The sequence below is a fragment of the Pochonia chlamydosporia genome, chromosome 5 (genome assembly GCF_001653235.2).
Source record: "Pochonia chlamydosporia 170 chromosome 5, whole genome shotgun sequence".
Classification (NCBI taxonomy): domain Eukaryota; kingdom Fungi; phylum Ascomycota; class Sordariomycetes; order Hypocreales; family Clavicipitaceae; genus Pochonia; species Pochonia chlamydosporia.
Genome location: NC_035794.1, coordinates 125,180 through 139,772, shown reverse-complemented (window position 1 = coordinate 139,772; position 14,593 = coordinate 125,180). Strand labels below are relative to the sequence as shown.

Here is a 14,593-nt window from a genome sequence, read left to right as displayed (position 1 = left end):
CATTTGCCCACCTCTATGTACCTCAACGCCACCGTTTCTAGGCCCGGGGTACGAGGAGGTGGGCAAATACTTACATGTATGACCAGATAATGTAACGGCTCGATGTGCTGATGGTGCTCGTTTCGGTGATAAGCACCACCAAAGGTGGTGCGAGGGAATTCGAGTGCCAAAAAGTGAGGCGTCGCGCGATTTGAAGGTGCAGGATCTGATGCATTAAAAGAGACGACACTGTCAATAGCCAATAGCATGTGGGTGGCGTGCATATTTGACATGGCCGATACTACCATCACTCTTTGCTAGCTTGTGTTCAATCCCAAATACATTAAAAGTTGGGCCCCTTGGCTGTGATTTGCAAACAGTGCGTGTGCGTCTCTCATACATACATCTTATCGTTGAGTTATTTTCCCCAGCCTACTCTCCTAACCTTTTGTGTTAGCCTTATGGCACATTGGGCAAGGTACATATGTATACTCTTTACCGCTAGGTAGTCGGCACAAGAACCGGCACTGCTCTAATCCTTTCATGCTGTTGCAAAAGGGTCCGTCTGTCCTCTTCCCTGCGTTTACAACATGGGTGAAAGGGGGGAAACAGGACCAATATCGCCTCCCTTGGCTATCTCTATGACCCTTTCGGCATTGTTTGGCATGGCATGTCTTAACTGCGTGGAAATCTTTATCCTTGCCATTCATACCTTCAAGAAATACACCGGTCTTTATTTTTGGAGCATACTTATTGCCAATACCGGTACCCTCTTCTTCGCAATCGCCAACATTCTTCGACTCTTTGGTCTCGTGGCAAACTTTCCGATATCCGTGGCCTTGGTACTTAACTGGTGGGTGATGGTTACAGGCCAGTCAGTTGTCTTGTACTCCCGGCTCCATCTTGTGACGTCTAACAGGCAGACGATACGCTGGGTGCTTGCCATGATTGTCACCAACTTTTTCATCATTCACATCCCCGTCACAATTGTCTGGCTTGGTTGTCAATTGGATCCTGGCCGTTTTCTTCACTTATTTAACGTATGGGAGAGAGTCCAGCTATCTGTGTTCACCCTCCAGGAATTCATCATCTCTGGCATTTACATATGGGAAGCGGGACATAGCCTCAAAGTCATCCTCGCTAACAGAGGCCAGGAAGGGCAGAATGTTATTCGACAACTTGTTCTGATCAACAGTCTTGTAATCCTCTTCGACATCTCTCTTTGCATTACTGAGTTCACGGGCTATCTTTATGTACAGACCACTTATCAGCCGTTTATATATAGCCTTAAGCTCAAGATGGAGTTTATTATTCTCAACAAACTAATCGACATTATCCATCGGCCCCGATACAGCGAAGCATACTGGCAATTTCTACGAACGTATACCGCATCAACGGCTGGTCAAACCAGAAGCGGCCAAACTACGAACTACCAATTCTCAAGAGAAGATATGAATGGGCCGTAGTTTGATTATTCTGGCAGACCTTAACCCTTGCCTTTACTGAATGTTGTGGTCAAACTAGCAAAGCAGGCAGAGGCGCTGGCTGGGCTGTGAATAAGCGACCAAGATCGAAGACGGACAGGGGATACAATAAAACAAGTCCTGTGTACGCAAAGCAAAGCTGTCAAAATGCATAGTACTTACACGTACGATACAGTGGTTGGATCCATCATACCATCACCACAATGAGTGGTACCGGAATTAGCAAGTATGTGCGGCAACGTTGCGGCTATAAAACCATCCTATTTGACCTATGTAAAATCAAAGGGCCAAGGCTACTATTCTAGCAATCAAACTGTAGCTACTAGCACCATAATCAGAGCCTTCCCACCTAACAGAAAGGTTGACAGATTCGCCAGTAAATTAAATCTTAATGTCTTTGGGACATGACATTTACAGAAGACGCCACTAGTTTGCCATTTTGCTTTCCACCTTCGATGTGGCTTCTAGAAGGGGGTGATCTCTTATCCCACAAGTTCAACATGACGTAGCACTCAGCAAAAGGGAAAAGAGAATGTCATTCATGATTCCGTTGGTCTCCGCAAGAGTTAGTCATGAGAGCCACCAAGATGAGCGAGTCAAGACGGGCACCCGCAGTACCGCGACAACAGCCACGGGTTCCGTGTGCCCAGCCAACCGTGACTCCCATCCACGCTGACGACCACCATGTCTGAATTGCGATCCCTTCTGGCATGCCAGCTGGAGCTCTCCCCAGATTTGCAGCAAAAAACCTTCAGGGTCGTCGCGGGGGTGTGCGCCGACGACGCCATGCATCAAATGGCTTTTGCCCTTGGTATTGTCCAGGTGAAGGACGTATCGCCAAAAAGCACCATATCCGTTTGGAATTACAGTAAAATAATAAATAAAAAATTTTTAGTTTGTCTAACTTAAATCGAAACACACTCCGTATTATTCGGGTAATTTATGCAGATGGATTTGTAAACGATTGTTTAACCATGGTCACAAAAGTGCATTTCGGCACAACATTCAACATTGTCGTGGCCGTGGTTACATTGACCTTCCCAATACTAATGAGTATATTCAAATTCCCAACCTGTCGGTTCGGCTGGGCCATAGGACCACATCAACCAGATTGCCGAGTGAGACTGGGACTGCTAATAAAGCCTAATCACGGGTGTTGCATAACATCATAGAGACTAAGAGTGGAACAAATTGGAGGTCACGGGCAAAGTAACCCTGCCCGACTATTTATTCGGGCATGAAGGACGGTCGGAACTTGGATTAAACCAAAGACCTTTAACAACTTAAGACGTTTTCAGTGAATACCTTCTGCTTCAAGTCTTGTCTTCTCAGTCCTTGTGACAGGTAGGCTCAAGATTGTCGGTAGGTCTCATCACCTATGTCGTTCGAAGAGGCACTTGCCTCATTCCAGTCGTAATGCCCAGCTTCGATAGATCCTGAAAGTCTGTACCTCAATCTAACTATACTCGTTGGAACCCCCGAAGAAAATAGTGGAAGTCAGACGAGTCACGCCGCAATGGCAGAAATACTAGAGTCTCGAATCGAAGCATACAGACAGTCGTGGGCTACAGGTCAGCCAGACCGAGTATTCAGCCACTGGGCAGATGGTGGTTTTGAATATTCCGGCTATCGTAAGCACATGCCATTGTCAAAGGATATTACTCTTTTCAAATTTGCTCGCTAATTCCGTATAGTAGCACAACATATTGGCTTGGACAAGGTGGCAGCCAAGGCGGTTGTCGGCTCCATGCTTACGCTGTCTGCTGACATCAAGGTCGTTACGTTGGGTCTAAGCGGGACAATGGAAAAAGCAACATGGGAAGCTGAGATCAACTTTACCGTACCTGCTGGTTTTCCAAATTCGCCGTACAAGAGGGGAGATAAGGGCAAGGCGGTTGGGGTTAGTTTGATTGAGTGGAACCAAGAGGGCAAGATTGGCAAGCAAACTGACTACTTTTGCTGGCGAAAGGCATTGTAGCAGCTGGGTAATTATCACGCCTTGGTATCCCTTGTTGTTTCGAAAAAGAAGATTATGATAGGCATGAATCAAATCACACTTTTGCCATCCTTATGCTCTTTGATGGTAGTCTTCCGCCGACAGATTATTGAGTAAGCATTTTTTTTTTTTTTTTTTTTTTTGGAACAAGCTTCTTGACCACAGGCCACGCTGAAACCTGATAGTGAGGTGAAATGTCTGTCTTGTGGGAAGCTGATTCACCAGAGTATGACGACACTCCTGTGTTACGGACTATCAGCCGTTGACTAAGAGTCTCTTGTACCACTGACTTAGAGCCTGCATGTCTCACGCAAGCTCACACTGTAGAGAGAGTAAAGGATTGGTGGGGTTGGAACCGATCGACTCATAATACAAACTCCACAAACCATCATCTCGCCAGGCTATCATCGCCATCCACAGCCCAAATGAACCTCATTTTAACAGTATTTGCCATCGGTGCACTCTATATCGCTATTCGGCTGGTGTACAATGTCTTCCTCCACCCACTCCGTCGCTTCCCCGGCCCTCTCACCAACCGGGCATCCGTCCTCCCAAAGACATATCACCTTCTAAGCGGCACGCTCCCATTTCATATCACAGACATGCACAACAAATATGGCCCAATCATCCGTATTGCACCAAATGAACTAGCTTTCATCAACCCACAGGCTTGGAGAGATATCTACGCCCGCAAGCCTGGCACACACGAACTTCCACACGACATGAAATACTACAATGCCACGGACATCACCACAACATCTCTACTTAGCTCCCACCGAGAAAGTCACGACATAACGAGGAAGTTACTAGCTCCGGGATTCAGCGAGCGCGCATTGATGGCCCAAGAACCGGTCCTAGACACGTATGTGTCTCTACTAATGAGACGCCTACGTGAGAACTGCACCAACTCTAACGGCGATTCCGTCCCTGTTGACATGACAAAATGGATGGCCTATACTACATTCGACTTAATAGGGAATCTAGCATTTGGGTCCGACTTTGGCTGTCTAAGCAGAAGCGGCTACCACCCGTGGGTTAAACTCATCCTTGGAACAGTGAAAAACATGAGCAGGATACATGCTCTCAAGGCACTCGGCATTCTACGGGTAGCAATCTTCTTTATGAGAAAGTTGAAAGTTGGAGAAAGGGAGCTAGCTCTGCACGTAGAGTTGACCAAGTCCAAAACCCGGCAGCGGGTGGAGCTGGGAACCGGAAGAAATGACTTCTTGGACGGCTTAATCAAGAGTGGGATGGCCATGGACGAACTTGTAGAGAATGGGAGTTTGTTAATCGTCGCAGGGAGCGAAACAAGTGCCACCTTGCTGACGGGGGCGCTGTATCTTCTCACCGCTAATCCCGGCGTCATGGAAAAGTTGAAGAACGAAGTACGGGGCTTGTTCGAGACGGAAGGCGACATTACACTTACAACTGTGAATAAGTTGTCCTACTTGACGGCCGTATTACAGGAGAGTTTGAGGTGTTATCCGCCAGTGGCGGGAGCAGCTCCACGACTTACACCTAAGGGAGGCGCAGAAATCGCCGGGACGTTTGTACCTGCAGGCACGACAGTAAGTGTCTGGCAATGGGCAGCGTATCACGATTCGGAATACTTTGAGGATCCATACTCCTTCTGTCCAGAGCGGTTTGCCAATCCTGGCGTGGGGAGGCATAAGAATGACAGGCTGGATGTGGTTAATCCGTTCTTGGTTGGGCCGCGGAACTGCATTGGACAGAACTTGGCATATGCGGAGATGAGGTTGATTCTGGCGCGGTTGACCTGGGCGTTTGATTTACGGATTGAAGAGGATGGGAAGGGCTGGTTGGAGGGACAGAAGAATTATTTGTTTTGGGAGAAGCCGCCTTTGCAGATGTATTTGACACCAGTGTGAGATAATGGATGGGCAGAGGAGATGACCTTTATTTAGTGTGTTTGTTGCTAACGAGTTTCCGTCACAAGGATGATAAACATGGTAGGAAACACTCATGGGTTTGATGCTGCCGGTCAACTCTATGAGGATGAAAGCCCCAATATCACAGGTAACAAAGGTCAAAGTGGTTGACGGCTGTTATGATCCGGCAACCATTGAGCCTCAGCCTCATCTCAAACCACTAATTAAAGCTAAGCTAGTTGCTTTAAATCCTCTAGCGTCTTAAGGCGAAGTGTATAAGATGTCTCCCTCTTTACCCTTTGGTCCATAAGAACCGCGATACCCACAGCATTATCATTCAGGTGCACAATATGTGCATATCCATTCTCATCCGATAGGTCCTCTGTGTCCTTGTAATCCTCCTCAAATGCACACTGTGCGAAATCAATCAAGTATAACTGAAAAGCGCCATCTCTCTGCGCTACCAGCATATTCCGAGGTTGACAGTCATGATGCACAACCCCAGCTGTATTAACTTCACGAACCACATCAACTGCGCTTTCTATTATCTTTTCCCAAAGAAATGGCTGATATGGGACCTTTGTTGTAAGTTTTGAAAGGGGGAAGCTGTCAATACATTCGAGTAGTATACCTGGAACTTGAAAGTATGCTGCTGGAAGATCTGTAGGTGCTCCTGGTCGGCTGTAAATGACTGAATTGATGAATCTTGGAATGCATCGGCCTTGAAGTGCTTTTAGTTTGCTGTAAGCTCGAACTTCTCTTTCGTATTGTTTCTGAGACCTGTGGTATATTATAGCTTCCCACACTCTGAGGTCATCTTCTTCATCATCTTCTGATTCTGATTCTGATTCTGATTCTTCTTTATCCTCATCTTCTTCGTCGTCGTCAGCGTCGTCGTCAACAGTGTCTCCAAAACGCGCCTTTCTGATATTGTTTTCATCCTGTTGGAATTCATCAACGAGTCTTTTCGCTAAGCCAGAGCGAACACAGTCTTGCCACGCAGCTGCTGCTTGTTGGTTATACGGATGCTGCTTGCGGGACACTCCAAAACATTGATCGAATAGCTTGAGAATAGCTGTCCTGAATCCATTTGACGTTCTCAGTTGCACTTCCATGACAGGTGACATCGTAACTGAGCATACGCGTGTGACGGTAACTTGAACGTCTTTCCCGCAAGATGTTTTCAAGTCCAGAGTTCGACCTGCAAGGGAGGGAAACGGGGTCCCAGCCGCGCTGCTAGTAAGGGCGTACGGTGTAGTTGAGCTGAGGAGATGTTAGTTCATCATTCGGGTGGTGTATGTCTACAAGGTCTGCCTACCTCATTGCCAATCATCAACAGCAGGTGTGCCACAGAAGACGCCAAAGGCTTGAGGTCTGCAATAAGTCTTTTGTGAATGGGCATGTAGAGACAGAAGTAGGTGCGCCTGGAGAAAGACAAAAGGAGCAATTGCTGTTGGCGCGACTGAGCCTGTTGGGTCACAATTTGAGGAACATTGAAGGGGCACGAAAGCGTAGTAAGCAGAATGACTCTGCCCCGCGCAAAGACCTGAGTCACTCGACATTATGAAACAAGTCCGGTTGAGAAATCAAGAGCTTTATTAAAACTCCCGGACTTTATACACGGGCAGTTGACTTGCCAGAAAGACCTGCATCTTGAGCTCTCAAAGAACAATTTAAGCTTCGAGGCGACAAATATGAAGCGAAAGAATTCGAGGCTAGCAACTAGACACCTTGTTGAGATTTGTAGAACAATACATGTGAACTTGGCCGGCGCAGCGAATCGGCGCGATCTCTCAAGCTGGGCTTCCCTAGATGGGACCCTGAGGAACTTGCGAATGTAGTTCTCCCGCTGCAGCAAATCGCGCGACATTCGGGTCTGGTGAGCCGGGTAAGCCTATAAGTGTCTGGTCTGTTTCCTGTTGCGCAGCTGGTGGTCGACGGGAAACACTAGCTCTCATCGTATAAAGATTCGAAGATTGCTTCAGTCCATTTGGCTCCTTGGCTATTAAAAGGATCCCATCTGAGTCCGAAATGAACTACTTGATCTTGTTGTGAGAATGTGTCTTGATCTTAGTAATCATCTCGTCAACGGAATACAACTTGAACTATCTCTCTGCATCAGCGGACCGCTCAGATTTGCTGGCTAATAACCTCGCGGTCATTTCTTCGATACGTCTTGCGCGGTTTATGGACTATCGGATCTCAAAATTCCTTACACGATAGCACTCATGAACGAAACCTTCGGGGCCAGTGCTGTCCCTTTCTTCCAATAAGCCCATTTTCATCTTGAGGCCTAATACCTCTTCTGCTTGCATGATGCCAAGGACATAAGCCGGGCCAACGATGACAAAGTGTGACCCTACTTCACGTAGAATCATTGGCACTGGGCATCCAAACACCAAGCAGGTCAGATCTCCCTTCCGCGCGCCTGGATGCGCATGACCCATCCATCCTCCATCCGTCTCCAACAGGTCTCTGCCAGAGGTACCGAGCAAACAACTGTTGCGAGTCCTCCACCGATGAACCCGAGTTCTCAATAGACCTCCCCATTCGTCCATTGTACAGTTGACCCCAAAATATGGTCCCAATATTTCGGCATCACATCGCCCGTTCCTTTCCTCTCCTAGCCATCCCAGAAACCGCTCCACCGGCCGGGAGTCCACAGTGTCATAGCCAGAAACGCTGCTGCCAAGTTCCTTGAGAAAGTCCTGCAGATGGAGTGAGAAATTTGCTCTCCCAGCGGTCAATCTGAATTGACTTGCCGCGTCGGTATCGTAATTGAAAAGCAAAACTCTGAACAGGGCCTGCAATTTTGAAATACCACCGTGGTATTTACCAGTTTGACAGCTCTTCAAAACATCCTGCCAGCTCGTTTCCGTTCTAGAGTCGACTGGAGGTATGGATACGACATAGGATATTGTGTCAAAGACCAAGCCACGAGCATGCAAGGAATGTCGTCCTTCCACTCTGAACTGTGCTTCCATGCCAAGAGTGGCCTGGGGAGCGAATCCAAAGAAATTTTCAGAGGATCGGCCGGTGGTCCAATTGGGAACCCATGAAGGTAAAGCCAAATTTCGTCCTTCTGTTGAAAGGCCAAGGCCCGCCGCTTTGATGATATCTAGAGACGACGTGTTTTCGATGACTGCCGTTGCAAACTCCGTGTAGACCTCTTTGCAGGACTTTGTATAATCAGCCACACCGTACGAGCCGGCATCCCTGGCAAGGCCCATCAGCGCATATATCTTGTCCTCTGGACGACTGCATCTCCTGTAGCAATGAACTTGCACGAGGTGATAGAGAGAACAGCTCTCGATGCCTCCCCATACTAGGCTCTGGAGAAAAGAATACGTTCTAGGGTTCGTTTCCTTGAAACGCCTCTCGTAGCCGGTTTTTGTTTCGCTCAGGTCGTTCCAGAAATAGGCCGCTGATGAGATGTCCTTCGGCCACATCCCCATTTGACCGCATTTGAAGACGATACTTTGCGCTCGCTCTACTTCTTGAACCACCCACATTCTTGTGAACCAGTCGCGGGCAAATACGTCAAACACACCGTCCACCACTCTCTCACCAACTTGCTTTAGAATCTTCTCACCAACCAGACCGGAGTCCCAAAGCTCAGGCGGGGGTTCGTCGACCATGCCGAAACACGCAAAGGCGGCGTTGGTAGACAAAGTAGCTTCTCCCAGCCAAACTATCACCTTCTCTGCACTTCCGTATATATCTCCCATCATGGAAACTTGGCCGGACTTCTCTTCAAGATCATCTTGGTGAATGCACAGGGCATCCACCCAAAGGATCTTCTCCTCAGACCGCAAGCGGATATGACGAAGTGCAGATGCGAGATTGACTGTAATATACACCTCACTTCCATTGACTCGTATCGGAACTCGATTTGCAGCATTACCCCAGACATAAGAGAGCCCAGCATACGGACCGGTGTCTGCTAAGGACACGACAGAGAGTTCGCATTCGATGGGGGCTGAGAATTCCGCAGACGGGAGAACCACCAAAAGCCAGATTTGTTGGGAATTGTCGCTGAATTTGAGGGACTCGTACAATTTTTGAGCCATGAGCACGAATTTTGCTAGTATCTCGCCAAACCATGTACTGTTTCACGTGGACCCTTAGTAACCAACATGGTTAAGAAACCCATGAAGCCGCATAGGGATGAAACAGGAGCGAATCGCAAAAACAACATGTACGAAGCTGCCAGATCCAGTTGCCAAATGACAGCTAGTCACTACAAGTTTGCCCGGCTGATGTGACAAGGACGTACTTGGTAAAAAGGCGCCTAATCACTGTCTGCTGCTGGCTTGAGCATCCCCTTTACTAAATCTCAATAATTGACACCGAGATCTTTGCCGTCCGCCTCGCGAAGCCATCGAAGACGTCACAAGGTCAGTGGGCGGCATGGCCACCTTCATCAGGCGTTCGCCACGGGGAGACTCAGCCATGGACAATGTCCTTCGGGCTCATTGCGTAGGCTCCCAGACTCTGATGAGCCGCGGCCACCATACAGTCTGGCATATTTCGGGTTGACGAAAAGCTGGGGTTCATCAAAGCTCAAAGACGGGTCAAGTGAAAGTAACAAGGCATGTGGCGTTATGAAGAGCTGAACATGGCCACACAAATTCGTCATCTTCAACGGAATGCAGGTATGGACATTCCCAAATTGTGGGCAGGCAAGGAGGCTGTCATGTCAGATTTCACTTTGAGGTCTGCCTTGCCGTTCTGACCTTGGAGACGCGGGAGTTGACCAAATGCCTTTTTTCGAGCAAGAAGTCGCGAGCCACGGGCACAGGTACAATACTATACTTGCAATCCGCCTCCAGGATCAGTACGGCTACTCCCCGCTTTCATCAAACTTGTACTCAGAGGCGAAGAGACGAATGCACTATTGCAACACTCATGGCGAAGCAGCAATGTTTGGGCTTGAAAGACGACCACGGATCGAGAGAACTGGATTGCTATTGTCAGGATTCTTTGGAAGCTCGCTGAATACATATATATATTCGTCAACGCCGTCACGAATACCGCCACGGCCTTCCGGTATTGCAACGAATTGTTAATGCCTGTCGCCATGAGGCTGCGACACCTAACAGCGCTGAGTATCGCCCCCAAGACGTCACGGTGGCTATTGTTTCGACATATGGTGAAAACGCCTTTCTAGCTCACAGAGTAGAGGACATTCTTAGCGTTACCCGGACGGTGCTTCTTCCGAAAAATAATCAACCCCCATCAGGAAGACATTGCCGATGTGCCTGAGGACTAGAACCGCCCTTTCAGACCGGCCATAAGAAGTCCTACCTTGACATATGGCGACGTCCACCTATATCATGCAGGACACAGAGGAAACTCAGTTTCAAGATCAGAGAAAGACTCCCCAGTTTCAGCGATATGAGTGAAGCGCAGGTCCTGAGTCAAATACAGATTTATGACGCTCTGCAGCAACTTCTGATGAGAATCACACCCGTTCACAGACCCATAGATGAACACTGGAATGAATGCTACATCCGATTTATCAACACTGACAGAATCTAATACCGACTACTTGTCGAAACCTGCAAATTGCCCGGGTGTGTACATATTATACATATTACGTCCTTTGAAATGCGAGGGGCTAACTGTTTCCTGTCTTCTTAGGCCGTTGCTTACCATCTAATGTGCACACTCAGGGATTATGTCGCAGACAGGCCAAGTCAAAGTGCGTCATTGACCGTAACGAGTTTTCGGTCGTCAACGACAATAAAAATTTGGTCTCTCCTCACCGCATCGGATTCTCTCTAGCTATTCTGGCGGACAACTGGGAGGAGAACGGGGTTGCCGGGCGAACCTTTCTAATGATAGCTGCGGATGGGTGCCATGTAGCTACGCCAGATGAGTTGTTTCTCATGCATCGCACATGGCATTCTCATGTCAAGGCTTTGTTGCAATAAATATGCAATTGGACTCACCAAGGATTTAGTAATGCTTGAAGAGACTGCTGGACTAGACTGGATTTGAAGAAGCGGATGGCCATTCGACCAAGAAATAAATGTAAGCAAATTTTATGAACCGCAGATAAGAGTCGGTGGCGCGGCCAGGCAAATATGAGTGCTAGATTCGCCATCTATTTTTGTATATACTGTCACAATCGGGTGCTAAGCCGACTGCTAATGTAACAGTTACATTCACAGCGTGTTGGTCGTAGGTGATGCTTTAGGACCACGGACCTGAATCTGTGAAATAATGAAAGGAAGTATGGGTCTTTATAGTGATTGCAACGGCATCCATTCGATAAACTTGAACGACATCGGTTGTTTGTAGCCATCACCGACTTTTCCCGTTATCAGCTAATAAATATCGATGAACCAGAAAAGCGCAACACCTGTACTTCCCCTAAACCCGAGGCCAGTAACACGGAGCTCGACAATCGTCCACCGGCATTTCGCACCAATCCAAACTTACAAACACATGCTACCCAAAATCTGCCAATCGCTCATGGTAGGCATAACCCTTGAAAACGCTGCCCGAAAAATCCGTGAACAAACTTTCTTTCCGGTGGAGAAACCCACAGGTCGATCACGATCTAGTTACGCGACTGTACGATCTAGCGTCGACTATGGTGTCCTCCGGGCCGCATTACCAAAACAGCCCGGTATACTAATCAGTAATAAACAACGACGTCCAGTCCGAATGGACCCTGTCCTGCTGAAGCCTGTATTGTGGATATATCCACATGCGCGATGAGGTACAGTTCATTATCATCAAAACAGTTGTAAAAATGTCTTTCCGAAGTTCATAGCTATTTCATAATACACACAGAGTAATGCCACAATACGAGCAGCAGTAAGATCAAGTCTTCACTATTCAAATACGAGGCTTTCCAAGAACATGCCAACAACATCACCCAACCTTGGTCCGAAAACAACGAGCGGAGCCCAACTTTAAGTTCACACCATCTCACGCCAAGGATCATCCAAGGAACCAGGCACAGTGGATACAACAAGGGGGCATTCGGCATCGATCCGAATGAGGCCGCGCCGACTTAAGCAGCCAGAACAAGTTTTCTTTCCAACCATTTCCTCCTTTCTTCAATCCCATCCAGACAGTTTGTCCCAGCTGTGAGAAGAGTCAACATGCTCAATTGCCTGGTCCTAAGTGTCCTGATGGCGTACGCCTCAGCACAAAACCTCTGCGCCGACATCAACACCTCTGATTCTCGTCCAGGTATGACAGCAACCTGATTCACCGTGAGAAAAGCTAACCGTTACAGTCGGCGATATATACCAAAGCGAGGGCAAGTGTCGAACAACATGTACCGGCAAATTTGCATACGCCGTCATACAATCCAGCAACTGCTGGTGCACAAACTACACACCTGACAAGCAAACGCAAAAGAATGGATGTAATCTCCCTTGTCCGGGGTATCCGTTTGAGATGTGCGGCGGCAGCGGTCGGTACAGCTACGTGTTGTTGAATTCAGAGCTGGTACTTGGGTTGAAGGATGGGAAAGAATCTACCAGAGGTGCATCAAGTGTAAGTACATTAGAATTGTTCACGCTCAGCACTAACAATAACAGCAAATCTCTGCCACGGCCACTACGAGCTCTACATCGACAATAATACCCAGCGTAACAACCATAGACGGCGTCGCGCGAACCGTAACGGTCATACCAACGGTGAAAGCCACGGACGCAGACTCCACCAGTACCAGCGGAACAAAGATATCAACAATTCTGGGCATAGTTTTCGGAACGATTGGAGGAATTGCCGTCGTCGCCATAGGGGTAATATGGTTCATTTACAAGAGGAAGCACGCCGACGCGGACGACAAGTTTGAAAGCATCAGCCCCATGCGGCCGGCAGACATGTCAAGAGACTCTATTGATAATTTGTCGAATCCGTTTTCCGACGCCAGAATAAGTCCGTTTAGTCATAGTTTGTACTCGTGGAGGAACCGGTCTGGGAGCTTGGAGTATGTTCCGGAGAAGGAGAGTGTGCTGCGGATAGCGAATCCTGATCCTGAGCCGCCGGGGTCATGACGTATGAAATGGCAGAATTCAACTTTTCATTCTCCTGTGAAGTGTGTGGGCCAATTTGACTGGATTACCGTGATGGTCTTTGTAATTGCACCGTACGCGAGCCGTGCTGATCGAGGGGATGTTGAGTCCCGGCTCAACTGTAAGACGGAGTGAATTGTCGTGTTCAGCACTCGTTTCCAGTTTCAAGTACAGGAGTGGAAGGTTAGGCACTGATATTACATCCCTGTCTCTTGAAGACATTCCGAGTCTATGACTAACAAAACAGCCTGATGAACATGGCCCTGATACGCGCGTATCCACACATTTGAACATATTGACAAGGATCAAAAGTCAATTCAGCACAGATACAGACAGTGCAGCGAAATACAAAGTTAAAGTACCAAACTTGCCTCATACCGGGTCCAAGTAAGCCACAGGGCAGTGCTCGTATCCGAAAGAAACACCACGCCATAACAAGGATACGCATGTAACCATCACCTCCCTGTACCTCAGCTTCATAAGCGCACCAACATTGCAGCTACTCCTCCAAATCAGATCGAAACGCATCCGCCGTCACACTCAGCGTAACATCATGCTCCAACGCCGCCTTCAACGCACTTATAACAAAGGTAAACCCGCCCGTCGAGTCCACCGCCCTCTTAACCTGATTATCCGCATCCCCCGTGAACCCCGTCTCCACGACCCTCAAATACGTATCGCCCTGATACGGAATAAGGCGAAACTCCACCGTCGACGGCCGCTCCTTGTCGTACATGCCCCATGTGAAGCGGATAAGACGATCCGGCTCAACGGTCTGGACGTGCACGGTAGTAGAAACGCCGTACATTTCCCACTGCCATTCGAGGTCGGCGCCCTGGGTCATTCGGCCGGAGGATTTGGTGTACCAGAAGCGGGTGGTGATGGATGGGTCGGCGAGGGCTTCAAAGACGGTGTGTGGAGGACGGCGGATGAGGAGACCGATGTTTACGGAGGGGGCGGTGGTGAGTTGCATTGACATTTTGTTGTGATGATGTATTGGGGATATGATACAGAAGATGTGTTTGTGTTGCTGGATGAAGTTGTGTGAAGGGAACTTGAATGGTGAACATGCGTTAACGATGTCGTGATACACGCCCACAGAGTTCACGCAGTTAATCTGCAGCGACACGAATTCACGGTTACCGGCACATGTGCAGCCATCCTTGTCAGATTATTGCTGAATTTGATCAAATTGTCCAGTCT

General features: G+C 48.2%; 6 protein-coding genes across 6 annotated transcripts; 3 read left to right on the top strand and 3 right to left on the bottom strand.

The window, feature by feature from the left end:
• Positions 1 to 569: 569 nt before the first annotated feature.
• On the top strand, positions 570 to 1,445 carry VFPPC_05378 (hypothetical protein; the record flags this gene model as incomplete). The annotated part of the gene is made up of 1 exon (XM_018284584.1): positions 570 to 1,445. One exon carries the CDS (start codon positions 570 to 572, stop codon positions 1,443 to 1,445), a length of 876 nt encoding a protein of 291 aa, XP_018141345.1.
• A 1,534-nt stretch (positions 1,446 to 2,979) lies between these two features.
• Positions 2,980 to 3,441, top strand: VFPPC_16146 (hypothetical protein; the record flags this gene model as incomplete). The annotated part of the gene is made up of 2 exons (XM_018293899.1): positions 2,980 to 3,094; positions 3,158 to 3,441. 2 exons carry the CDS (start codon positions 2,980 to 2,982, stop codon positions 3,439 to 3,441), a joined length of 399 nt encoding a protein of 132 aa, XP_018141344.1.
• Positions 3,442 to 3,884: 443 nt separating this feature from the next.
• VFPPC_05377 (cytochrome p450 protein) lies at positions 3,885 to 5,348 on the top strand (the record flags this gene model as incomplete). The annotated part of the gene is made up of 1 exon (XM_022428455.1): positions 3,885 to 5,348. One exon carries the CDS (start codon positions 3,885 to 3,887, stop codon positions 5,346 to 5,348), a length of 1,464 nt encoding a protein of 487 aa, XP_022284250.1.
• A 230-nt stretch (positions 5,349 to 5,578) lies between these two features.
• VFPPC_05376 (protein kinase-like protein) lies at positions 5,579 to 6,475 on the bottom strand (the record flags this gene model as incomplete). Its single annotated transcript, XM_018284582.2, has 1 exon — positions 5,579 to 6,475. The coding sequence occupies one exon, from the start codon at positions 6,473 to 6,475 to the stop codon at positions 5,579 to 5,581; it is 897 nt and encodes a 298-aa protein (XP_018141342.2).
• A 978-nt stretch (positions 6,476 to 7,453) lies between these two features.
• VFPPC_05375 (heterokaryon incompatibility protein (HET) domain-containing protein) lies at positions 7,454 to 9,418 on the bottom strand (the record flags this gene model as incomplete). The annotated part of the gene is made up of 2 exons (XM_022428454.1): positions 7,454 to 7,459; positions 7,565 to 9,418. 2 exons carry the CDS (start codon positions 9,416 to 9,418, stop codon positions 7,454 to 7,456), a joined length of 1,860 nt encoding a protein of 619 aa, XP_022284249.1.
• A 4,471-nt stretch (positions 9,419 to 13,889) lies between these two features.
• VFPPC_13827 (activator of hsp90 ATPase 1-like protein) lies at positions 13,890 to 14,369 on the bottom strand (the record flags this gene model as incomplete). Its single annotated transcript, XM_018291599.1, has 1 exon — positions 13,890 to 14,369. One exon carries the CDS (start codon positions 14,367 to 14,369, stop codon positions 13,890 to 13,892), a length of 480 nt encoding a protein of 159 aa, XP_018141339.1.
• Positions 14,370 to 14,593: the final 224 nt, after the last annotated feature.